This window comes from Paroedura picta, chromosome 8 (genome assembly GCF_049243985.1).
Source record: "Paroedura picta isolate Pp20150507F chromosome 8, Ppicta_v3.0, whole genome shotgun sequence".
NCBI classification, from domain to species: Eukaryota; Metazoa; Chordata; class Lepidosauria; order Squamata; family Gekkonidae; genus Paroedura; species Paroedura picta.
The window spans coordinates 85164181-85191024 of NC_135376.1; the positions used below are offsets into that span (position 1 = coordinate 85164181).

The window sequence follows — 26844 nt, forward strand, 5'->3', positions numbered from 1 at the left end:
GACACAGAAAGCTGCAGCACGGTACCGACAGCTCTGCAGCACCGTACCGGCAGCACTCCGGAGTGTACCACCAGTGCGGAATCCGCCTAGGTTAAGTTTCTCCAGGTTCAAGGATCATTCTCATGTCTGTGCTCATAGCAGAAAGATCTGGAAATGATGAATGTTACCTGCAAGATCCAGTGGAAACTGCAACATGCTCCAAGTCCACACAGCTAGAATAGCATACACAAGAGCACGATTCTTCCTGAAATAAATAGAAAAGAAAACCTTTCAAGTAATGGTACCATATTGTAAAAAGATGGTGTGATGAAGTAACATGTCAGTTCTGGCCCCCATAACAGAGGAGTCTGACACCTGTGCTTTATGAGTTCATTTTTGCCCCCTAACGATTAATTAAAGCGGTAATGGTAACACAAAGAATCCAGTTTGAAAAATAGATGTCCAAATGAAGGGGTGAAATCAGGCATGTGTGTTGGTGAGAGTTTGCTAACAAAATAAGAAACCAAGATTTTTATCACCCTTTTGTGGAAAAGTTATGGCCATCTAAAATTGGTACAGCAAGATTTCTCAATTACTGGAGCAGGGATTTTCAAAGGTCAGAGATGTTTAATTGGCGTCCCATGGACTGCATCCAGCTTTTAGTCAGATTTTTTTTTTCACTTCCTTCCTTTCCCCATTCTGAGAGTTCAACTTTACTTAGTGGGAAACTAACCCAGAGGCTAGACAGATGTGGGAAGCTGGCAACAAGATAATTTTCGAGCCAGCAGTGTGGAGGGGGAAGCACGTTTATATGGTAAAGGGACTTGAATTCCTGGACAAAGATGTCAGTCCCTTGATGTAAAGGAGATGCAATTCCTTCTCAGTTTGTCTTCAAAAGCTACTCAAGTATGGCATTTTTCATATATACAAGAGAAACTGTAGTTCAGAACTTTACTTGTTGGATTAACAAAATATTAAATACTAGAAACTAAGCCCGCTGTACTTTAAATACAGGTGGTTCTCGTGTCTTGGCCGGGGCACCTCTCTGTTTCCCGACCCCACCCCGTACCGGAGGCCGGCCATGGGCCGGCCGGAGAGCCCTCCCCGGCACCAGCGCCTCCTCTCCCCCCCGCCCCGCTGGGGGCCGGGACACAGTTGACGGCATCGCTTTCCGGCCTCTGCCACTGCCGCTGCCTCTGTGGCTGCCACTGCCGGCTGCTCCTGGCCGCGTGGGCCAGCGCCGACCTGTCCTCTTTGCAGCAGGCGCCACGGCCGCCGGGTGCTCCTGACTGCGTGGGCCAATAACAACCTGTCCTCCGTGGGTGCCAGCTCCTCTTGGCCGCGCAGTGAAGCGGCGACCTGCCCTCTCCATGACGAGGCAGGAAATGGTGGCGGTTGGCCGCATGCGGCCGACATGGGAAGGGGGCAGATCAGGAGGCGCTTTGCACCTCCCGATTTGTTGGTCTGGGGGAAGGGGCCAATCGGCACTCTTCCTCATCCTGGACAGGGCCCGCCCTCGGGGCCCTAACTGTTTTATTTTATCTGCTCTGCAGGAGCGGTTGAAGATTATAGAAATCACAATTACATGCTGTAATTATCCATCCATCCCCAACATGCAGGTGGTGATAAGAAAATCATCACTGATCCTATATGTACAATCCTAAAAACACTGTAAATCCCACTGAATGAACTGGCACTTTCTTTCCAAGTAGATGTGCTTAAGATGGCTCCTACACAGAATTATATCCTTTTAATCACATTGACTTTACTGGACCTTGAAGGTATCATTCTTCTTAGGACTGCATCGTAAGCAATGTAGATGTTGTAGCAAGCTATGATTCAGACATATGGTCATCCACATGGTCATATGTGCACATCAAATATCTTTGCTGGATAATCCCTTGCCAATGAATACTCACACTGCATTAGTTTTTTAAAAATCTGATTGGCTCTTTGAAACCCTTGGAATAATTTCAGTGACTTATGGTGAGCCCAGCAAGGGACCAGCAAGGCAAGTGAGAAGCACAAGTGATTTGTTGCATCCTTCCTCAGCAGAGTCTTTCTTGGTGGCCTTCGATCCAACCTAGCCTGAGATCTCATAAGATCATGCTTCACCATACCATTCCACAAGCCCTCACTGGAACATCTGTGTGTGTCAAATGCCACCAGGTCCCAACTGGTTTACAATGACCCCGTCAAGGGGATATCAAGGCAAGCGAAAAGCAGAGTTGGTTTGCCATTGCCTTCCTCTACAGAGTCTCTCATGGTAGTCTCTCATCCAAGAACCAGCCCTGACCTAAATAGCTCAGGCAAACCTGATCCCATCAGATCTCGTAAACTAAGCAGAGCTGACCCTGGCTAGTATATGGAAGGGAGATCATCAAGAAACTGAGTGGCAGATACTCCAAGGAGCACCAGGGGTCAGGACACAGAGGTAGGCAATGGCTAACAACCTCCAAACATCTCTTGCCTGGCTGCCAGACAATCCCCAGATCTTCTGGCTACACTGCACATGCCATACAACACCATAAATGAATAAATCCAAGTGCCAACCCTACTTAGCTTCCAAGATCCCACGAGACTGGGTTATATCAGACTGTTCCACATTCCCCCAGTGTAACTCAGTCACAACTAAAGCAGGATCCGCTCTTTTGCTTTTCTTCTTCCATGCTTGTCCCCAGATGGCTTGAATGCAATTTCAGTGGACTTTCCTAAGAGGCTGACATGGCTGAGAGCAGTCTTCCCCAACCCCTGGGCCATAAACTGGTACCAGACCGTGAAGCCCTCAGTACCGGTCTGCGGGGGGGAGGGAGGCGCGGGAGCAGTGCTTGCTGCGCCGGGAGTGATAGGCCGCCAAAGCGGCCCCAGCGCAGCGAGTGCCGCGCTGTGTGGGGAGGCATTTGGGCCCACCAGTGCACCGGCACCGGCACCTCCTTCGCGGTGCAGCACTCACTGCGCTTGGAGCGATCGGGAGTGAGTGCCGCGCTGCTGGGGGGGAGGCGCCTCCCTCTCCCCCCCGGTTCCTGGGCCTCCCTCTCCCCACCCGGTCCCCCGCCCGAAAACGGTTGGGGACCACTGGCTGAGAGTATCCAGAGTTGCAAGGTGCTGCCTACCGTACATCCTCTATCTCCAGGGTCTCGCTTGCAAACTCAAGGATATCTGCGGCTGTGCCCACAAACATGAGAAGCAGCTGTGACAGCTGGTCCCGGGTGATTTCCCTGCCGATGGGGAGCAGCCACCTCCCGATGATCAGGAGCAGCAGGAAAGTCTGGTGGAGACTGAGGGTCCAGACTTTCTCACACACCGTGGAGAGCGTGTTGACCAGATAGAGGGCCTGTTTCAAGGGAGGAGATCAAAAGCCAGCAATCAATACGTCTGTCAAACAGGAAAAGGGAATCTGCATGGGGCCATCCGTGCCTTTGTTTTCCTGGCCCCAACATTTTGAGCTCATCTGAACATTTCTGTGCCAGCGATTAGAGCAGATATTGATTGCATTCAGACAGGACAAGCAATAAACCCACCCAACAACACCTGTGGTCTGTTTAAGCCATGGTTTATGCAATGAAGTGGTTAACCTAGCAGAAATAAGTATCCAATCATGATATTGTATAAGCTGCCTTTTGTCTGCCTCTCACCTGCCTTCCATCTCCCAGCAAAGAGGACATCCTTCCCTATATCAGAGCCAGCTTGGTGTAGTGGTCAAGAGAGGTGGATTCCCTACTCCTCCTCCACATGCAGCCAGCTGGGTGACCTTGGGCCAGTCCTCTCAGGGCTCTCTCAGCCTCACCTGCCTCACAGGGTGTCTGTTGTTGTAAAAGGAAGGTTAGGAGATTCTATGCCACTTTGAGACTCCTTCACATAGTAGAAAGTGGAGTTCTAAAAAAAACCCACACCGTTATTTTGTACCTCACTGGTATATTTCAGTGGCCATGGGAGTGGAAATGCTCAACAAACTGAGGTTTGTGAATTCAGATATCACAACAAGCCTCATTTGCCACAAACCAACCAAAAAGCCTAGTATGAAATCCCAGTTTGGCGCCCTCCAAGCAATCAAACACACTCTGTTAGATTGCCTGCTTTCAGAAGTCACAACCATGGTGTAGCAGTTTATCAGGGAGTAGCCAGCAGATTAGCAAAGATTTAGCAGTGTTTAAATATGCAAGAGTGTACGGCAGCAAGCTGCTTAAAAGAATAAAATAGTTTTATTTAGAAAGAGAAACAACTTTGAATAGAAAGAAGAGAGAGAGTCTTGTCTAACTATCTGTTGTTTTCATTCAATTTGTTCTGGATGCAAGTGTGCTTAAAGGAGCAGGAAGTCTCCAAAGAGCAATCAGGACACTGTAGGAATGTATTTGAAAATATTGGGATGTTCTTAGTCTAGCTATGCAAAATACATATCTCCTCTGATGCCCCCTGCAGGATATTTTATACTGAGAGAGCACATGGGTTCATCTAGCCCACAGTTGTCTGTTCTGAAAGGCAGGGTTTCTGCAAGATCTCAGGATAAGAATGCCTCTGCTGACTAATATCCCAAGAATAGAGCTTGAAACTGGAATGTGCTCATGCACCAAGCAGTATCCCTGTTGGGGTCACACTAAGGCCATATATGGCCATTACAGCACCTAGGTATGACTGGAAACAAAGACTGTGTTGGCCCTATCAACCTTACCATCAGTCTCTCACCCACACTCAAAAGTGACATAGTTGACTAGGGGTGATTATGCCACCACTTTACTTTCTCAGACAATTCTTGAAGGGCAGAAAAAACCTCTCCTTTTTCAGAGTTCTCTCACAGCTCATAATGTTGGCAGTACCTTACCATGTTGCTGATTGGTTATATCTGGCTTCTCAGAACTTCCTCTCTTTTTAACACTGACCACAACTTGCCCAGATTTGAGCAATGATTGCCATAGGAGGAATTTAAAAAAAATTCCAGAGAACTGTGAGAAAGCCCAACAGCAAGGATGACTCAATGTCTGATGCTTGAGACTTCTGAGGGATGGGGACTTCTGGCTTCCCTCTAGATAGCTTAAAGAGACAATATAAGCTTTATTTACTTAATAAGCAGATATTTGTTTGGACTGAGAAACAGGGATGTGCAATATTTTTTTGCTGGTAATTTTGGGTTCAGGTCTATCATTTGGACCCCCCAAAAATGTGAGATTTCCTGAAAAATCCCTGATCAAAATACCAGTATTGGAGTAATACTGGTACCTCACAGGTTCAGCGATCCCAGCGATCTACCTGAAATTCCTGAATATATCCTGGAATTTCTTGGGATTTTTTTTCAGGTATATTTTTTCATATTTTCAGAACAAGGTAGATCTGAATGCCCACCCTTACTGAGAAGCTTCCCTTTGCATTGACCAACTAACTCAAGGATTCTGCCCTATCTCTTTGACCTGAGCTTGGGAGCCTCCAATACCCTGAAGCCTTTTTCTTAACATCGCCCTTTGGAAGTTCTTTTTACAGCTCTGTGTGAATTGTTATTAATATGATAATTTGACAAACAAATACAGAAACTATCTTTCAAATGTGTGGCTAAGAAATAAAGGGAAGGAATGGTTTTATGAAACAGTGGACTATACCGCTGAGGAAAGTTCTGTGGTAAATTTTCCCCACAGTTTCTCCATTAGCCTCTGTGGTAAATTTTAGTTCTAAACGTATACGAGGCACTTTTGATATCTGGAAGGAATCTGGGTTAGTGTGTGTTGAGGTCTTATACTAATAATAAGATCTTGTCTTATGGTTCTGTTTCTGTGCAAAGTGGTGGTCTTCCAATATTTATGTGTCAGAAAGCTTTGATAACTTAGATAAGAAAACGAGTAAGGCTGACACAACTTTGTGATTCTGAAAATTTAATTACACCCCATGGAAAAGATATACTAAAATGCATCATTTGTCATTGCAGACAATTAGCATTTCCATTAAACCCCTTGTTAGATAATGGCAGAAAGAGCTATGCAACAAGATTAATTTGGCTGTGTGAAATATCTGCATCCATATAGTTTGCTATTTTCTACAAGTAAGCAAAAATGGCTTTAAAATAGTGGCTCCTTCAGTATGGAAATTAGCAGATTTATAGAGGAGCTTCTTGTAAATGTTCTTCTTGCTGGAAAGGACAAAATCAGAATTCTATTGCATGTGGTCGATCCGTAGTAAGGCACAGTATTTCTGGAAACTGGTTACAAACTCTATTGCTGAAGCATTATTGTGCAACTGAAGAACATTTCTGTTCATGGTATTTCAGAAGAAGTCATGATGAATAATGGAACACAGTTTGCAGCCACTGAATTCAAGGTATTTCAGATATCTTTGTTACTGCTAGGATGAAGTGGAGATGCTAATTTCACGAGGTTGTAAAAAGCACTCACCTTCTCTAGTATATGACCGTCTGTGGCATCATTTTTATAATTGGGTTGCTCTCTTTCGCTGATATTCTGCACAGTCTGCTGTGATTCATTAAGGCAAAACTGCAATAAAAAGGTGATTCAGATAAAATTCAGTCTCTTTCTGAACAGACATTCATTAATGCCTAATGCCAATACACTTACAATGCAATCCACAGCAAAGTTACAGGCTTCTAAGTCCATTGAAGTCAGTGCTTCCCCCGTTTAGCTGGATCACATAATGCCCCTGATCTTATACTAGTATTTCTCAGCTAGTCACGTTCAACTACCTGTGACCCTGAAGGGGTTATACATTGACAGCATCATGGGATACATCCAGACAGTTCAATGGAGACCGCATAAACACCTCGTGCTTGTAGATTTTCCTTCATAGATTGAGGTGAAAGACTTTTGGTTGGCAAAAGTGATGTATACCGGGGGCTATTATGCATGTACAGGTTTCCACCAAAGTCAGCAAGCTGACTATTTTAAATCATCATTTTTAAAAACAGTTGAATTTATTAATGTGCTCTGATACTGCATTGTTTATTTCTGCATACAATTATGCATTTGAAAGACTTATGACAGCAAATCCTTAAGTGGGGGGACACTTCCTCCATTGTGGTTGATGCTCATTGACAGGCCATGGTCAGCTGCAATGTCACTTGACCGCTACTCTAGCACATGCTGCTGGCAGGGCTTTATGGGAATTATAACTCATGGACATGGAAACCTCAACAAGAAATTTCCTTGAGAGCACATAGCTTTTTGAACGTCAACACTACAACCTTTCCCCCTCAGAGGTATGCTGTTCCTCATAGAAAGTGGGTTGAAATGCCTCTGAGGGAATGAATAAATTAATTTCTGCTGGTGTAACATTTTGATAGTGGGAGGGTCTGTACCAAACAAAGGATGCCTTGAGCTCCCATTGGTGGATGAGAGACTAGGGACTTTCTGTTCAACCACTGGTGTATGGTAGCACAGGAAAGGAGACCAAAAACATGCAAACTTTTATGCGTGCAAAAATGCATCTTTGGCACCATAATAAAAGAAAAGTCATAGTAAAGCCAGTTTAAAATACTGTGCAGAAACCAGCAGAAAAGGCACACTTCCCAATATGAGGGGGGAGGACAATGCATAATCAAAAGTACTATGATGGATTTTCCATGGTGAAAACAGCACCACATGGAGAATTTTAAAAAGTCTTTTTTTCAAGACTTTTTACAATGTTTCCTGCCATGCATAATACCCCCAGGTGTCATTCAAAAAGGGTTATAATTCCTCAATGCTATCATTGTGATGAAGTCTGTTTCTAGATGTTGAAACAGAGGTTTTCACATAGGACAACAATAATAAAAAGACCACAGAGAAAGCTCCATTAGTATGTTTGTGCATTTTCATTTAATATGGAACCTATTCCAATAAGATGGAAAGTGTTCTCACCCCTACATTTAACAGACGCCGTTTCTGAGTATAGTTCTGTGTCTTTCAGATGTTTCAGTTTTGCTCCTGCATTTTAAATACTCTAATGATTAAAAGAAAGGCAAGGTTATCTTAGAGAAAGGCAAGGTTAGCTTAACCTCCAAAAGGTGTTTGGATTAACAGACTTTGTAAATAGAAATACCATAGGTTTAAAGTAGCCTTTTAATTTTTAGATGCAAAAAAGGTCTTAGTCTGGAAAGCACCTTATAACAAGTCTTAGGACATTTGAGTTATAGCAGTTTGTTCTATGGACTGAAATAATGAAAGACACATCTGAAACTTGCCTGCGCATATTGGGTCTTTTCGTGTTTTAAGAGATGTGAGGCAAGGATACTTGTTGTGAGCCCCGTGGTTCACTATTGCAATAGAGCAGCGGCCCCCAACCTTTGTAACGCTGGGGGCTGCCTGCAGGGGTGGGGGGAGAGAGCGGCCCAGGGGCACTGTGCATGCGCAGCAGCTCTGCGCAAACGCACATGCGTGGAGCTGCCACGCATGCACGTTTGCATCTCACCGGCGGGGCAGCTCTGCACAAACGTGCATGTGCAGAGCTGCTGCTCATACACGTTTGTGCCCTCCAGCGTGCCGGCAGCCCCGTCTCCCTCTCCCCCCCCCCCCCCGCAGTGAGAAGCAACCTAGAGGCAGTGCTATTTAACGTAAAAATCTGTAAATTAGACAGTAATTTTTAAGTACGTAAAACATCAGTTAGAGCAAATGTAGGACTAAATCAATTTTGACCTCATGTAGAAATGCTCTCTCTCTCTCTCTCTCTCTCTCTCTCTCTCTCTCTCTCTCTCTCTCTCTCTCTCTCTCTCTCTCTCTCTCTGTGTGTGTGTGTGTGTGTGTGTGTGTATGTGTATGTGTAATATTCCAATTACATCTGTTTGATAGGGTCAACCTCATAAATATGATTCTGCTTCCTAAACTGATATTTCTGTTTCAAAGTGTACCAGTAATCATTCCAGAGAAGACATTAAAGGAATGGCAGAATTGATTTAATCAATTTATTTGGTGAAGAAAACCAAAATGGGTTGGGCAGTAACCCAAGAAAAACAGAATAAAGAAGGGTTTGTCATCCTAGATATTATTTTATATTATCAAGCTGCAGGATTAAATTGCTTATCAATTTGGTCAGTTAGAGACAGCGCTAGATGTGGCAATATTAGAATAGTGTTTCATGTCAACACCTCTGAGAAGCTGATTTATGCAAGAGATCTGAGAGACAGCGATATTACCTTTTACCTATTGTATCTTAGATGCACACAATAGATTTAATAGCAAATTAGCTCCCCACTTCTCAGCAGTAAGAGAGCTGCCTTACCAGAAAAGCAGTATAGAAATTGGAATGAATGAATGAATGAATGAATGAATGAATGAATGAATGAATGAATGAATGAATGAATGAATGAATGAATGGTCATTTGGACTGAAAGTGACTATATATGTTAAGAGACTGTTAGGATTACTATGGGGATCTTATTAAAATTAGATAGTAATATCATACAATGGATCAGCCTTTCTCAACTTTTTTAACTGATGAAAACCCTTGAAACATTCTTCAGATTTTAAGAAACTCCAGAAATGGTGCAATAATGCAGAATTTGGTTTGGAAGCATAGCTGTGTACATGCCCATCTGAGGTCCCTCCCCTTCCTAACCCCTCCAGGCCCATCATTTGCCTTGAGGGGGGGGAGCAGGTGACATGACCATATAACAACTTTTAAAAACATATAAAAATTAATTAACTTCCACCCATTTGGGAAAACATTCCAAGGTCATCAAGAAACATCAGGCTTTCCCAAAACCCTGGTTGAGAAAGCCTGTAATAGATTTTCATTAAATATTAATATAACTATGGTTGATTCCGCACACAGAATTCAGCCCAGGCCAGCATCTGGTTGCCTACTTCCAGATGACATCAGCACTGTCCCGAGCCTGTCCTGATTCAGGCCCTCTGTTGCCCCACAGAAAGGGAACACAGATCTATCCATGTTCCCTTTTTTGCCATGGGTGCCAATGGGGCCTATGTCAGGGGATAAGTCGGGTCATCCAGGTATGGCTCCTCCCCTGACTACGGCATCCCAGAAGGGACTAAAATGCTTCAGTTCAGCTCCGCAGAGCTGTGCAGCACCAACTGGGGCATTTTTTTTTCATTTTTAAGAAGGTGGGAGGATGGCAGAACCTCTCAATCCTGGCTGCCTCATTTGGAGGCACAAATCCGGGTACAGAACAGTACAGAAAATATATCAGCCTTCTATTTTATACAATTAATGATGAGAAAGCTATGCAGTGGAGAAATTGCAAGAGGTTTAACCCCCTTCAAGAAACTGATGTTATCCAATGAAAAAATTTCAATTTTTTTATACATATACAAATAGGCTTACTATTAGGTATGATGAGAAATGGAAGTTAATGTGACAGTCTGGTCTTTTCTGCTATCTCCACGATTATCCCTTTGCTTTAAAAGAAAAGCTAGCCCAAAGTTATGCTACTGCAAGAGTGGCCCGACTATCTCTCCAGATGTCCATAGACTACAATTCCTGTGAGCATCTGCCAGCACTGGTAGGGGCTCATGGGAATTGAAGTCCTTGACATCTGGAGAGCCATAGTTAGGCCACTATTGGTACCTCCCTCCAACCAGGCTGGCAAAAATATATAAAGGTGCCCATAATCATTACTGGTTTTGCGGTCAGCCCCAGGCGAACTTTATCCACATGTGGTGGAAATGTATCAGAGCTGAAAAGTTTTGTAGGAAATGGTTGTTTTCTTAGAAGGACTTTTATGCTCATGGTTTACAAAAACTATAAAGGTGCCTAAGTTACCATATGGAGTTAATATGGTCAAGGCTAGGATGTGCTTATTTTTCTGTGTGGAAAAATGACTATCCTGAATAATGTCACTGTTTCTACTTCAGACTTGATGATGTATGCATAATTTGAAAATGCATAGTTATGCTGTTGATATTATTTTATATTTGTTTGTTTGTTTTGTTTTATTAATAGCCTGCCACTCCCAGACATCTGGCTCATGGCAGGTAACATCATAAAATCCCACAATAAAGTCCCCATTAAAACGGGAAAAAAATTATCCCTCCTGGTTGCGGAAAACTAGCCTCCCCCACAAACATACTTCCAACAACATGTGCTTCAAGGTATAGATGGTAGGGCATTCCTTTATGTACTTTAAATATATATATAAAGTTCCAAATGGGTGAATTGCTCTTCAAATAAGAGTTGGCAGCTTTGGGGGAAGTCACAGAGCTCCATTATAGAGCAGGAAGTGATGTCACAATGTAGCAAGAAAGTGTTTCTCAGTGAGTCATACTCACAGTCTCTTAGGAATTGCCAGCCAAAGTCTGAAAAAGAACGTTGTGTTCCTTTAATGGAACCTTAACAGGGTGTTATTTGCCATTATTTACTTCTATATCAAGTAAAGCTCTATTTAGCTAGAAGAGACAGTGTTTTTCTTCAGGCATCTCTTTGGCAACTCTGTTGGCAACTCTTTATGTGAACAGTTTGGGGAGCAATCATGTTACAATGGTTTATACACTACAGAATTAGAGTGGCCAGCTGTGGGTTCAGAAATACCTGGAGACCTGTGGAATGGAGCTGGGATTCAGCAGAATTTGGGGGCAATGAGGGACCTCAGCATAGGTTAATGCTATGGAGTCCACCCAGCTTCCAAAGCAGCCATATTTTCTGACAGAACTGATCTCTGTGGCCTGGAGACGAGCTGTAAAACTGGGGGATCCCCAGGTCCCACCTGGGACAGAGTTGTACATTCTTGTTCACCTTTGCAATAGAAGAAGAAGAAGAAGAGTTGGTTCTTATATGCCACTTTTCCCTACCCAAAGGAGGCTCAAAGCGGCTTACAGTCGCCTTCCCCTTCCTCTCCCCACAACAGACACCCTGTGAGGTAGGTGGGGCTGAGAGAGCCCTGATATCACTGCTCGGTCAGAACAGTTTTATCAGTTCCGTGATGAGCCCAAGATCACCCAGCTGGCTGCATTGGGGGGGGGGGGAGCGCAGAATCGAACCCGGCATGCCAGATTAGAAGTCTGCACTCCTAACCACTACACCAAACTGGCTCTCAATACAATGTGGCAGCAGAATCCTGAGATGGTAGAATGACTGTAGGAATTCAGACAAGAGCTGCATGTATACTGTTCCATGTAAAAACTCCCTGATAGTTTTTTGTTTTAAAAAATTAGGACCCCTGGGATAAAACTAACCCTTTACATGGTGTGCTAGTTCCCTACTTCTAGGTAATTATGAAAGCAGGGAAATTTTGAAAAACATCGCCTTTAGCCTGCAGTCTGGAGGGCTACATTCTATTCCACCAGCTGAGCTTTCTGTTCCTTCGTTGCTGTCTCATTCTGCAACACGTGCATACTAGGCCTGAAAAGAATCCTTTTAGGACAGGAAACCTTGGAAAGAGGGTGTTGTTAATAAGTCACAACTGACTTCTGGCAGCCCCATAAGGTTTTCAAAGCAAGAGACGTTCATAGGTGGCTTGCCACTGACCACCTCCTTGTCACGACCCGGGAATTCCTTGGAAGTCTTCCTTCCAGATACTAGCCCAGGCCAATTCTGCTTAGCTTCCAAGATCTGATGAAATTGGGTCAGCCTGGGCTTTCCAGATGTCAGAATCCTGTGGTTTCTGCCATTATTTAGGATTTTTATGAAACTAGGTTATGTATTCACCCCTGTGTAGGAGATGGAGTCAGCTGGTCTCCTTTGCTGTGTTTTATGATCCCGATGTTCCTTCCTGCATTTCCATTCCCCCTTCCCTCTTTCTCACCCCTAAGCAACCCATTTGCTCTGCTCCTTTCCCCCTCTCCCTTGGAGCTGAATTTCTTATCGGTGTGTTAAGACTGTTTGATGTTCCCCTGTTTTCGCTGGGTTCCCACAGGAGGGGGGCCCCAGTTTCCTTGGCCCCAGTTTCAACAATACCTTAATGAGAGTACTTGCTTGTTTAATAAAGAAATCTTTGACTATTGGTAAAGAGTTTGCTTTTCTGAGTAACCAAAGATTCTGACATCTAGGTCATGTAGAATAGTGGTCCCCAACCACCGGGCCGCAAAGGCCCTGGCACTGGACCACGGCTCCCTCTCTCCGCCCCTCCCGCAGTAAAAAACTTCCCAGGCCGCAAGCTTGCGGCCCAGGAGGCTTCTTACTGTGGGAGGGGGGGAGAGGGAAGCAGGGCCGTGCACGCACATATGCACTATGCACGGCCGAAATCGCACATGCGCAGCCGAAATCGCGCATGCGCGAAATTGACGCGCATGCGTGATTTCGGCTGCACATGGTGCATGCACACATGCGTGCGCGGCCCTGCATGCACAGCCTGGCAATTGCCCTCCCTGCTGCCGCCGGTCCCCAGCTTCAAAAAGGTTGGGGACCACTGATGTAGAATATATTGCTTGAACATACTGCTTAGTTTCTGACTGGCTAATAATTGCAGCCAAAACAAAGGAGCTTTGCAACATCTGAAAGATTAAATGATTTATTGAAGTGTAAACTTCCATGGGCTAAAATCCACTGTGTTGGCTGGAAGCAGACCCTCCCGGAACACTGTATACATTTGAGGTGGAAGGCATGACATGACTTCCCCATCTATCTTCCTAACCGTCTCTGAAACATCACATTCCAGGCTCATAAAAAAAAGATTAGAGTTTTGACTGAATGGTAAGTAACTGAAGACTTTGCTCTTGTGTGTTTTCAGAAGTTGGTTAGATGGTCTGCAGGAGATCTCATTTCTTTTTTACCCATTTACTATTTGCAAGAACATGTTTAGGAAATGTCAGAAAATAACAAACCCAGCTATGAACTAGAAAGGTCTGCAGTCCAAATCTTGCCTTTGCCATGAACGCACTACATATCCCTAGGCAAAACTGGCTTACCTTATGGCAACTTTTCCTTATGGACGGGCTTTGAAGCCTAGTTCCAATATAAAGTAAGTGAATAACTACATATGGGGCAGAAGCCCTAATGATTTATGAAAGGGGCAAAGTTAGGGTGGGAAGAAGCAACATGAGGGACACATTCCCAGCCCCAATCCTGCCCACCCCTATTTTCCCACAGAGAACAAGAAACAAGAATTTAAAAAGCCCTCTCTCCTGTGTTGGACTGCTTAGAGACAAATAAGGAACTTCCTGTCCATTTACAGTGACATCCAGGGCAGAGGTACACTTTTCTAAGTAGGTTTAGAAGAGTGTAACTCCACTTGGGACTGCTCTGTTATCCTCTGGCCAACTGAGCTCAAGTGTTGAAGTTCAAGCTGGGGCACCAAGCAGCTACTCCTTAGCTGAATTGGGCTATTGTACTAACTGGTGTGTTTACTTATTGTTTACGCACTTATGGCTCATACTTCCTGGCCACCTGTGCCACACTTTGCTACTATAATTAGTAAAAGAAAGGGTTTAAAATGCTGTTCGATACTCCTAGAACAGTGGTCCCCAACCTTTTTATCACCGGGGACCACTCAACGCCGGGGACCACTCACCGGGGACCACTCAACGCCTTTTACTGAGGCCGGGTGGGGGGGGGTAGTTTACTCCTCTACTCTCAACCACTGCCCTAACGCTCTCTGATCGCTATGGTAATGTTTAAACATCCCTTCAAAATAAGATACAGACACGCCACAACAATGAAGTGTATTGTAAAGGGCTGGGGGGGGTGAAGTAAAGTGCCGGGGGGGGAGAAGGCATCCTTCGGGGCCCACCTCCAATTAGTCGAAGGACCACATGTGGTCCGTGGCCCACAGGGGATCGCTATCCTAGAAGATTTATTATTTTGCATTTATTTTAGTTCATTTCAGTTCTCTCATATTCTCTCATATCCCTCATAAGGTGCCTGTTGTGGAGAGAGGAAGGGAATGCAATTGTCAGCCGCTTTGAGTCTCAAGGTAGAGAAAAGTGGGGTATAAAAAACTACTTTCCATCATCATCATCATTTATATTTCTCTTTTGCCCACAATGGGGACCAAAAGTGGCTTACGGCCTACTCCCCTTCTGCATTTTGTCATCACAACAACACTGTAAGGTAGGTTGAGTGACTATTATTATTATTATTATTATTATTATTATTATTATTATTATTATTATTATTATTATTATTATTTCAATTTTTATTTTCCACCACTCCCGAGATCGGCTCGTGGCAGGTTATAATTGCCCACAATCTGTAACCGCTCCGCGGTATAAATAAAGCCCTAAGGGCAAGTTGGGAGGAGAAAGGGGTGGGCGCCGTCCGTGATAAAAACTCGGAGGGGCGAATCAGGAGCCGCGAAGCAGGGGGCATAGGGTGACAGATGGTCCCTCAGATATGTGGGTCCCAGACCGTGACGGGCCTATATGTGAATGACCTCTGACTATATGTGAATGACCTATGGTGCCTGGTAAGCTCCTGTGGCACAGTGGGGAATCACACCTCGGTCTCCTGGATCCTAGTCAAACCACAACACCATAGTGGCACTCAAGATGTATATGCCAATCAGTCACACGTGACATGTTCTCCTGTTTGTGTGGCCTTGGAATATTGGTCTGCACATTAATGTAATGTTCCTTGATGATGTCCTGTGATTTCAAACATGAAGTGCAAATGAGCCATGGTGATGAAGAAGGGAAATGGCACTAATTTAATCCCAGTCAGTCATGTCTAATAAAACAGGAAAGGGAGAAATGCAAATGAAACACAAATAGCTGTTTTTAATGGTGCTCTAACAAGAGATGGTGTGTACGGTTCTCTCACTGAAGTGCAGAAACCAACTGGCACAGCACAATTTGTGCCCCCACAGCTTTGTGGTTTGGTAAGCCGCATGATTTATTTCGCACGAAGCTCTCGCCACTGGATAACTAGTGTGGTTTCCACCCACTGTTTTTATCATTGGGAAGATAATCGCAGCGTTATGCATGTCTCTAGTTTGGAATCTGGTGGACTTTGTAATTCCATGATGCCTATGCTAAAAAAAATTAAAATTAGACAGTAAGTCCTGCAGTGCACATTCTGTGACCTGCATGCCTAACACAAACACAGTAGATGACAATCCTCTCTCTTACGTTGTATAATATAATCTGTAACTGAACTATTTTGTGATTTTCAGTGTTATGAAGTGATAAGAATTAGGACAAAGATATTTCACTGTCAACAGAATTGCCAAAGCAATTCTACTTCTTCTTTTTTCTTTTTCCTGTGGTAATGTATGGATGTGAAAGTTGGACCCTAAGGAAGTGTGAGTGAAAGAAGATAGATGTCTTTGACTTATGGACCTAGAGACGATTACTGAAAAGACCCTGGTCTGCAAGAAGAACAAATTGATGTGTTCTGAACCAAATTAAGCCCAACAGCTCTCTTGAGGCAGTGATCTGTAAACAAAAACTCTCATACTTTGGTCACTAAATGTGTGCAAATGATGGATTAGAAAAAAATGATTTTGCTTGGGAAGACTGAAGGAAGAAGTAGAAGACATAGACAAAGAATAAGATGGATGGATAGAATCCAAGATATAAGTGGGTTGACATTATGCAAACTTAAAGAAATGACTGCAGACAGAGGTGGATGGCCGGCCTTTCTTCGGAAAGTCACCACGAATTGGAAACTACGTGCCAGAACCTAACAACAAAGAGCGATTAAGAGTACCAGGATGTGGCAGGCCCAGGGTCTCCATTCTGGTGACCTCAGACCAACCCCTCATTCTCAGCCTAGCTTACCTCACAGGGTTGGTGTTGTGAGGCTAAAATGGAGGAGGACAGATTGTTTCTGGAAGACCCCAGGCAGGGAGAAAGCACGGTTTAAAGATTTAGGTAAATGAATTCACAGTTTAAGAACAGATTTTTACATGTCCAGGAGAAACCCCAGATATACAAGAAATCCAAATAAATGCTCACTCACTCGTTTTCTCTCTCTCAATTACACACAAACAGTTAAATAACAAAAAATTTGGGGCCATTCAGTGCCCCAATATTACTGTCTTAAGCAGCCTGGCTAATTTTAGAAGAAGAGTCAGTTTTTATACCACACTTTTCACTACCCAAAGGAATCTCACTTAAGTGGCTTACAATTGCCTTCCTTTCCTCTCCCCACAACAGACACCCTGTGAGCTAGGTAGGGCTGAGAGAGTTCTGACAGGACTGCTCTGTGAGAACAGTACTATCTAGGCTGTGACTGGCCCAAGGTCACCCAACTAACTGCTTGTGGAGTAGGAGTGGGGAATCAAACCCATCTCTCCAGATTAGAGGTTGCCGCTCTTAAATTCAACACCATTATGGCCCATTAGCTCCTTGGGGTTGCCAACCTGCAGGTGGGGCCTGGAGTTGTCTCCAGACTAGAGGTGCCACTTTCCCTGGAGAAAAATGGAAGTTTTGAGGTTAGACTATATGGCATCATGTCCTTGCCAGACTCCCTCCCCAGCCACTGTCCCCGTGGACCCCCCCCACACACACACACCTCAATGCTTTATGCCTTGAAACCCAAAACCCAGTACCTGATTTTCGAGATGAAGTTCCAAAAGCCACAATGAAGGGACTATGCTGATCAGATACAAGAATATTGCTGGGGAAAACCTGGGAAAGAATGAAAAGAAGGTGAATGTTGCATATGAAACTCAAATACTTTGGCTACCTCATAGGAAGGAACGCCTCCCTGGAGGAGAGCCTAATGCTGGGAGCGACTGAGGGCAAAAGAAGAAGGGGACGACAGAGAATGAGGTGGCTGGATGGAGTCACTGAAGCAGTCGGTGCAACCTTAAATGGACTCCGGGGAATGGTGGAGGACAGGAAGGCCTGGAGGATCATTGTCCTTGGGATGGCGATGGGTCGGACACGACTTCGCACCTAACAACAACAGTTGCATATGCAGCATGAATGGCATTGTCCATCAATTCTTTAATTTAAAAAACTGAGGGGAAAATTGATTGAATTATTATTAGGGTTATTTTTAGGGCTGCCATACGGAATACAAAGGAACAGGGGGATTCAGTTTCTAGACTGGCTGACTCACACACAAATGTTTTCTTCTTAGTTACTGAACTAGGGCCATATAGTTGATTTTGTTTCAGCCAATTTGTTCATTTGAGCATTCTTAGTCCTTGTCCACACACAGTGGGAACAAAGGGGTAGAATCCTGGAGTTACACCTAGAGCTCTTCCTAAGGCAGGGAAGTGAACCCTGTTTTGAGCACCACTGCCCATTCTGCATTTATCTGATTTTATACTCATAAGAGAAATTTCTTTTCTTGTTTTAATGCAGGGGAGCATTTTAAACTAGGATGCCATACCTTAAGGAGACCAGATTGTCCCACTTTTGGAGGCACATCTGGGGGCATCTGGAAAACTGTACTTATGTTGAAATTAAAAAATATATATTACAGTACTATTTTTGCATTCTATGCATTCTATGAAACTTTTTGTTGCTCCATATAGACCAAATCTTTAATCAAGAACCCGCCGCCCCCCCGGTCAATGGTGTCCCACTTTACCAGTGTTAAAATCTGGTCATCTTACCATACCTGCAACTTGAAACGGTACAGTACATTCCATATTGTCCTTTCCTGACTCCTGGAAGCTATACAGAAGGCCTCCGAGGATGGCAGGGCTATTCTTAGCTTTTTCCTTTTTTAACAGGAAATGGGAACAGCAAAGGAAAAGGCAGGCTGCAGTTGAGGCCAATCTGATACGACAAACGGCAATGCTACATTGTGTTTAAGACATCTTTCAGATTGCCTCAAGAAGCCACTGATGAGCCCCATCCCCAAGCCCCCACCTACTCTGCTAATGAACCTGCCTGCCCACAGTGGCTCTGGAAAACCCCCCGCTGCCACCCAGACACCAGGGCCAAGCAGGAGCTCAACCCAAGGATGTTAAGCAAAGTTAGCATTTTTCTCTACCACTGACATCAGTGGATTTAGAATCATGTGCATCTGCTAGGGATGCCAATCCCCAGGAGGGACCTGGGGATCCCTCGATTTTACAGCTCATCTCCAGGCAACAGAGATCACGTCCCCTGGAGGAAACGGCTGCTTTGGAGGGTGGTCTCCATTGCATTATACTCTACTGAGGCCCCTCCCCACCCCAAATCCCACCTACTCCTGACTCCATCCCCAGAGACTCCAGGTATTTCTTGACCCAGAGCTGGAAACCCAATGATCTACTTAGGATAGCACTGTTAAGTCTGGTAAACAGGGATATTTGTTTTGTCTGCATGCTCCCCATGTTTAGGTCTAGCCTCAATCTAAATCAAACAACTAACATTTTTCCTGTTACAAAAGATAAATTATATTAGAGGAACAGAGCAAGCGGGTACCAACCATGATTTTGGATGTTTGACCAGCGTGAGACTATAAAATTTGGTTCCTAAGAACTGAATTTTCAGTTAGGCTTAAGTGTGAAGGGGAGATTTGGGGGGAGGGGTTTCCTGGCATTTTAGAGAATGGCTAGGTTTGCCAACCTCCAGGTGGGGCCTGAAGGAGATCCTAAACGAGTTAATTCTGGTTTCCACTCCTTGCCGCTTTTCTAAGGCCTTTTCCTTCCATTTCCCACCTTCTCTGACCTTGGCTAGTTCAGCCAAAAGCTTTCCCACTGAACCCTAAAAAATCCAGAATCAGTCCATACACATTGATTTCATTTCGTGCAGAGGAGATGGAGCCAAACAAAATATGGAACTGTCTGTGTTAAAAGTCTCCAAATGCTGTTAATTAAAAAAAAAACAAAACACCTAAATCTCCTTATGTGCTTAAAAGCAAAATTTTGGATGGTTTCTTCTAGCCCTTCTGTGTATGGATTTTCTCTTCTGCCTGGCATCAAATAGAGCTCCGTTTGATGGCTGAACTAGCAGGCAGGTGTTTGAGCGGAGAGGGATTGCCCCGTACGTTTTGCAAGCTCAGCCTGGAGACGCCACACTGCATGACTCTCTTCCCTCTTGGATTTCAGTATTTGAAAAATTCTTCCAGCTGGCCTAGAAGCAGCTCTGAGTTAATAAAGCTGTTGTTCGCCAATTGAGCTTCAGGATTTTGGCTCTAGCTTTCTTTTCCAAAGAAAGATCTTGGGGGGAGGAGGGGGGGTTGGCTATCTCCACTGCATCCTTTTCTTCCAGTGTCTTCCCCTAAAATATGAACACTATCATCCCCGCTTTTTAATTCAAGGAGTAATTATGCATATTGTATGCATTCTTTGTTTGAAAACTATATATATCCTTCCCCCCTCCCAATCAACTGGAACTGCAGGTGAATAAAGCCTTTCATCTTCCTCTGTTTATTATGTACCCTGGGACTCCCTGCATATCGTTCGCACAATAAAATAATAAACGATCAATAACAACGGACTCAGCAAAAGAGGCTTTGCACTGAAACCACAGAGCATGGAATAAAGGACAAATTGTAAAAGAAAACCCCCCAAGAACTAGTTTCAGAACCAAAGCACACAGAAGCAGAAAGATAATCATAGAAGAAGCAGCCTCAAAAAGAAATAAATAAATTTACGCCTCCAGCTAAGGGAGGAGAGGAGGCAAGAAAGTGCAGTCAACAATAGGAGCAACAAAAACCTGGGAGAAAAGGAGGGGGAGGGGTTCTGCTTTGCTCAGTAACAGGTGTGGGACTTGTTAAATCCATGCATTCGAAGGAATCCAGAACCACTGGGAAGTCAATCAGCTCTTTATCGTGATCGCAGCAGGATGTTACCCAAGGCAAAATTGAACTGAGACACCCCTGGAAAACCCCAACTTATATACAATAGCAAACAATGGATCTCCCTGCCAGTATGCATTCCTTGTCAGTTTCAGTTTAAACAGACCGGATCCTGCAGAGGGGACCAAGCAGTGCATTGGTCAGTTCAATTGCTTGCTCCGATCCTGCCTCAGATCTCAAGCTCGGTCCTCAACAGAACCACAAACACAACAGGGTTGCTATTCTGCACACAATGGATAATGCACTTTCAATGCACTTTAGAAGTAGATTTTCCTATTCTGCACTGGGAAATCCAACTGCCAAAGTGCATTGAAAGTGCATTATCCTATGTGTGCAGAATGGGCCCTGGTCTTCCAGCACTGGGGTATGGAGCTTCCCCGGAAAACCATTTCACAAGAACACGTTGTTGTTGATAGGTGCGAAGTCGTATCCAACCCATCGCGACCCCATGGACAATGATCCTCCAGGCCTTCCTGTCCTCCACCATTCCCTGGAGTCCATTTAAGTTTGCACCTACTGCTTCAGTAAGAACACATGGAACTTCCTTATACTGAATCAGGCCCTTGATCCATCAACACTTGTCGTATCTGCTCAGGCTGACAGCAGCTCTCCAGGAACTGAGGCAGAGCGTTTTCCCATCACCTATTTGATCCTTAAGTGGAGTCGCCAGGAACTGAATTTGGGACCTTCTGCATGCTAAGCACAGGCTCTACCACCGAGCCATGGCCCCTCCCGATTTCATGGGTCACAGTACACTGAAGCATGATACTCTCTTGGGAACAGCCCACCAATCAGCATAATGAATAATGAAGTCTGAAGGTCCAAATCATGAGTCCACGGGGACTTCCCATCTAGACCAGGTGACTTGGGAGGTTTTAAAGATTTTATCACAGAGACTGGAAGATCAGGATACCCAGATTCTGGGCTCCTCTAACAACAGGGTATGTTCTCCCAGTTTCTGGGATACTCCCTTAACATACAAATCTATGCCCATGTATCTCCAAATTTTGGAGTCACACCAGTTAAGAAGAACATTTCTAGTGGCTCGCTTAAACATCTTTCCCTCAAATGTCAGCCGAGGCAGATTTTTTAAGATCCCTCCTCAGAAGAAATACTGTTTACATGGGTGTAGTGTCCCTGACAAGTTGTACCATGTACTTCTGGTGTGTCCGAAGTATGATGCATATTGTCGCCCGTAGCTATCTGAAATAATTGAAATTCAGCTGTGTTAATGAGGAACATTGGATTAAACTGATACTAAATGTGAGGGACTCAGCAACTATTATAAAAGTAGCTAAGTTTTTGCTTTTTTAAAATGAAAATGATTTTAAATGAAAAAGATTTTCATTTAAAATCTTTTTACAATGGAATCTACATCTGGAACTGTTTGAAATTTTCATTTTATGCTTTGCAATTGTATACCAATAAAGGTACTCTGAATCTGACACTCTCTTGGGAAGAAACCCAGGAAATGGGAAAGGTGGGATGGGTAAGAACAGATAGATTGTATAGACAATTGTATGCAGGGCTGCTCCACTACATTTTCCATGATCTAATTGCTACGCACTCAAGCTGCCCTGAGCAACTGTAATGAATTTCAGGCACATTGGCCACAATCCAGTTCACAGTTGCACATGTGTAATCTCTGCTGAAAACAACGAGATTTAAGTGTTTCTTAACGGCATGCTGGATTGCAGCCCTTTGGCTTGAATTTAGCTGATTTTTTAAAAACGAAAGGTCAATTCTAGACATGAAGCCGAATGCAATGAAGACTTCAGCCAAATGGGACCAAATGAAAAGTGCCATGAATCTGTCAAAAGACGGATTTGAATGGGTTAGTGGTGGGCAGGCCGTTGGCTGTTACTCCAAGTATACAAAGATACTACACTTGATCTTAGCCAAAAAGCCAAGAAGCGAAAGAAAGTAAGTAAGGCCAATGAATGGAAGCAAGAAGAAGAAGAAGAAGAAGAAGAAGAAGAAGAAGAAGAAGAAGAAGAAGAAGAAGAAGAAGAAGAAGAAGAAGAAGAAGAAGAAGAAGTTCTGATCACAAATTGTGGGTGAACTTGAACATTGGTTAGAACAGGGATTCTCAATCTTTTGACCAGGGAGTAACCCCTGAAATATTCTTCAGGCTTCAAATAACCCCGGATGCCAGATGGCCACATCTCCCTGCCACACCCCCAGAAGTCACATGTTTACAGTGAGTATGGCATCACTCCTAAAATGAAATGCTTGTTAAGTGAGAAATTCATTTCATGTCCAAGGCAAGGGGAAATCTGGGAAGAAAGGAATCCTTGTGTAGGCTGTACACAGTCCTTGCACTGGATCCAGGTGTAGTAGATCTTGGCTAGGGATGCCAACCTCCAGGTGGGACCTGGGGATCCTCTGGAAATACAGCTGATCTCCAGACTATAGAGAAAGGTTTCCCTGAAGAAAATGGTTGCTTTGAAGCTACGACTCTGACATTATTCTCTCTTGCTTGAATATCCGGAGAATCCCTTTGCTTGCTGCAGCTTTCTTCCAGCCATTTCTGCTAGTGGGCATCTGAGAAGAAATTCTGAGGGGAGGGAAATGGGAGGAACCAATAGGAGGAGTACTGCAGATTCAGCTCTTCCCTCCCACTCCGTTTCCATTGTAAGTGAATTCTACAAGGCCACCACAGAGCAGACAGGTGAGCAAAAAGCTACTTTGTTCTCATGACTCCTCCCCAGGTTAGTTTATTTATTTATTAATTAATTTATGTGCATGTGTGTATACACATGCACACATATAAATTAAATCCCCCCCCCAATTGGAATAACCTCTCCAGGTTTCTCGAGTAACCCTGGGGTTACTAGTAACCTGGTTGAGAATGAACACAATGGGAAAATGGGCAAATGAGAAGAAGATGCAGTTTAATAAAGATAAGTGTAAAGTTCTACATCTGGGTCAGAAAAATTAAAAGCATGCCTACTGGATGGGGGATATGCTTCTAGGTAACACTGTGTGTGAACAAGACCTTGGGGTACTTGTGAATTGTAAACTAAACATGAGCAGGCAGTGTGATGCAGTGGTAAAAAGGCAAATGCTATTTTGAGCTGTATCAACAGGGGCATCACATCAAAATCCCAAGATGTCATAGTCCCATTGTATACGGCACTGGTCAGACCACACCTGGAGTACTGTGTGCAGTTCTGGAGGCCTCACTTCAAGAAGGACATCGATAAAATTGAAAGGGTACAGAGGAGAGCGACGAAGATGATCTGGGGCCAAGGGACCAAGCCCTATGAAGATAGGTTGAGGGACTTGGGAATGTTCAGCCTGGAGAAAAGGAGGTTGAGAGGGGACATGATAGCCCTCTTTAAGTATTTGAAAGGCTGTCGCTTGGAGGAGGGCAGGATGCTGTTTCCGTTGGCTGCAGAGGAAAGGATGCGCAGTAATGGGTTTAAACTACAAGTACAACGATATAGGCTAGATATCAGGAAAAAAAATTTCACAGTCAGAGTAGTTCAGCAGTGGAATAGGCTGCCTAAGGAGGTGGTGAGCTCCCCCTCACTGGCAGTCTTCAAACAAAGGTTGGATACACACTTTTCTTGGATGCTTTAGGATGCTCTGGGCTGAGCGTTGAGCAGAGGGTTGGACTAGATGGCCTGTGTGGCCCCTTCCGACTCTATGATTCTATGATTCTATGACTGGGCTACAGTATTTGAATATCATGTGTGATGAGATATGCAAGTTCAGTATCTTCAAATACACTTCCAGAAACACTGTCAGCCACAGAACTATTGCAGGCTACATAGAATTCTGCAAAACATTCTAGACCACCTCCTTGTCTCCTGCGCGAACTGGCTGTGTGTCTAGTCCTGCAACCCAGGAGGCCTCTTTGTCACAGAATGTAGAGGACCAATCTTGAATCAAAACTCCATATTTAGAGTTTCCTGTTTCCCGGGAAGTCTGAACTGCACAGGGAGATGACATTCGGCAAGAATAAAATTATTGTTCTGTACTATTGTTGATATTGTTACTTATCATGTGGTGTGTGTGTGTTGTAGCCAGGAGATCTTAAGTGTGTCTGGCTGCCAGGCAAGAGATGTTTGGTGGTGGTTTGCCATTGCCTTCCCCCGCATCACAGCCCCGGTAATTCTTGAAGGTCGCTCTTCCAGGGGCTTGCCAGAGCCAACCCTTCTTAGCTTCTAATGTGATCAGACTTGCCTGGGCTATCCAGGTCAGACACAAGAATAAAAATGATAAGCTGACTAGTAAATGTATATTTGCTATTTTAAATTGTTTTCTTTATTTAGATCATTTGCTGGCATTTGCTGGCAGGGGCTCCTGGGAATTGTAGTCCATGGACATCTGGAGGGCCGCAGTTTGACTACCCCTGATTTAGACTGATGTGCAGAGACAAAACACTTCATGGGAGGGGGAGGCATAAGGTAGGATGAGGCAACAAACCTCCTCCATTAGGTGTCTTTTTTAGCACAGAGAATTTTAGTTCACATCTTTGCAGGACAAACAACACTTATTAGTGCGGCCAGTTCTGGGATAAGAAATGCCTGGAGACTTTGGGGGTGGAGCTGGGAGTGGGCAGGATTTGGGACAGGGAGGGACCTCAGTGGAGTATAATGCTATGGAGTCCACCCTCCAAAGCAGCCATTTTCTCCAGGGGAAACTCTGTCACCTGGAATTGAGTTATAATTCCTGGAAATCCTTAGGTTCCACCTGGAGGCTGGCATCCCTATATGGAATCCACCTTCCAAAGCAACCTTTTTCTCCAGAGAAACTGATCTCTTTAGTCTGGAGATGAGCCATAATTCCAGGGGCTCTCCAGAAACCTTCCTTCTACACAACTCTTTCAGGTTCAGAACTCAGTGGTCTTTTACATCTGGCTGCCCTAATTCCAGAAATGAAAGCTCCAATGTTGGCCCCTTGGCTGCCACACCCTGGTTTTTAGCAAGATTCACCTGCAGAAAATCCCAGGGCCCAGCTGCTGGCATTGCTCCTTCACCTCCCAGGGGCTGGACTAGGACTGCCAAATCTTCAAATCCAAAGTGCTGGGACATGAGCAGGGTCTCGGAGCATCACCCAGAGCAGGTGTGGGGTGGGTGGGGCTGGTAGCACTGGACTTGGGTGGGTCTAGAAGCCAAAGAAACCTGGCTAGGATATGTGCTTTATCTTTTCCAGAATGAAAATTTTACAGGGTCTGTAGCTCCTTCCCTATCTCCCGAGAGAATCTATAGGTATTTTTCTGCTTCTGGGATAGATTCTTCCCTCTGATTTGATCCTGTCTAGTGCTGCCAAGTTCCCACAGGGGATGGGAATCCCTTCTCCTGCTTCCATTGACCACTGCTGCTCTGGTGGTGAGCAGGTGAGGAAATAAAGTTTTACAACTATAGAGTTTCCAGCAATTTCAAGAGCGGGCTGACTTCTGGGTTTCCCTGGAAGTGATAACTCCACTGGCCAATGGCACTACCCAACCCCCCTGTATCCAGAGAACTGAAGCTCTTTCCGAAGACTGGCACTCCTGCTTTGGGGGGGGGGGTCAGGGTGGACATGCTCTTTTCTCACATTTGGAGCCAGGAGTTCTCAAAGCTCCCCAGATTCTTTCCCCAGGGAAGCAACTGAGATTTTAGTGTGGGCTGGTGGGTCAAGTCTTTCCATATGGTCTGAAAGACTGCACTTGAATGTTTTCAAGGCTAAAATCCAGAAAGCAATTACATTATTGCAATAGTTTTGATTTGGGTTTCATAACTGTAACAACTAAAGCCAAATAGGTGTAAAGGCCCTGGGGTGCTTTGGCATGCAGAGTGAATAAATGGGCCCATTTCTAACTGGTCAGAAATGGAGGTGATCCCAAGGAATGATCACATGATCTGAAACATGGGCAGTGGGAGAGTATTATTCTGCCTGGGCCAGCCCACTGCCCAAACAGCTTCCTGAGACACCATGATGACCCCGTGGTGACATCACATGGTGACATCACTTCCTGCCAGGCTGCCTGGGCTCATGTTGGCCTCTAGAGCAGTGTTCTCCAACCCCTGGGCCATTATACGGTACCGGGCCGTGGAGTCCTCGGTACCGGGTCACGGCGGGAGGGAGGCACAGGAGCCGGTGAACCAGTGGGCTTGCCTCCCTCCCCCTCCCCAGTAGCGTGGCGCTTGCTTCAGCGGCCGATCGCTCCCAGTGCAGCGAGCGCCACGCTGCAGGGGGAAGAGCGAGCGCTGGCGCGCAAACGTGCAGGTGCGGCAGCTCTACACCTGCGCGTTTGTGCCCACCCGCACACTGGTACCGGCACCTCCCTCTCCCCAAACTTGCCTCATCACTAAGGTTGGTACTGGAGAT

The 26844-nt window shown here is 44.8% G+C and overlaps 2 protein-coding genes and 1 pseudogene across 4 annotated transcripts in view; 1 reads left to right on the plus strand and 2 right to left on the minus strand.

Moving 5' to 3' along the window:
- The window catches only part of CABCOCO1 (ciliary associated calcium binding coiled-coil 1), a 345621-nt gene that overhangs the window by 165148 nt on the left and 153629 nt on the right, over positions 1 to 26844 (plus strand). The window lies entirely within an intron of this gene.
- The window catches only part of TMEM26 (transmembrane protein 26), a 34918-nt gene that overhangs the window by 3617 nt on the left and 4457 nt on the right, over positions 1 to 26844 (minus strand). For both annotated transcript variants that reach the window (XM_077350716.1, XM_077350717.1), the window contains 4 exons: positions 17330 to 17408; positions 6354 to 6452; positions 3093 to 3313; positions 168 to 244 (listed from right to left, as the gene is read on the minus strand). In XM_077350716.1, the coding sequence (XP_077206831.1) occupies positions 168 to 244; positions 3093 to 3313; positions 6354 to 6452; positions 17330 to 17408 (476 nt within the window). The remainder of the gene's footprint in view (positions 1 to 167; positions 245 to 3092; positions 3314 to 6353; positions 6453 to 17329; positions 17409 to 26844) is intronic.
- Positions 22271 to 22441, minus strand: LOC143844097 (U2 spliceosomal RNA; annotated as a pseudogene).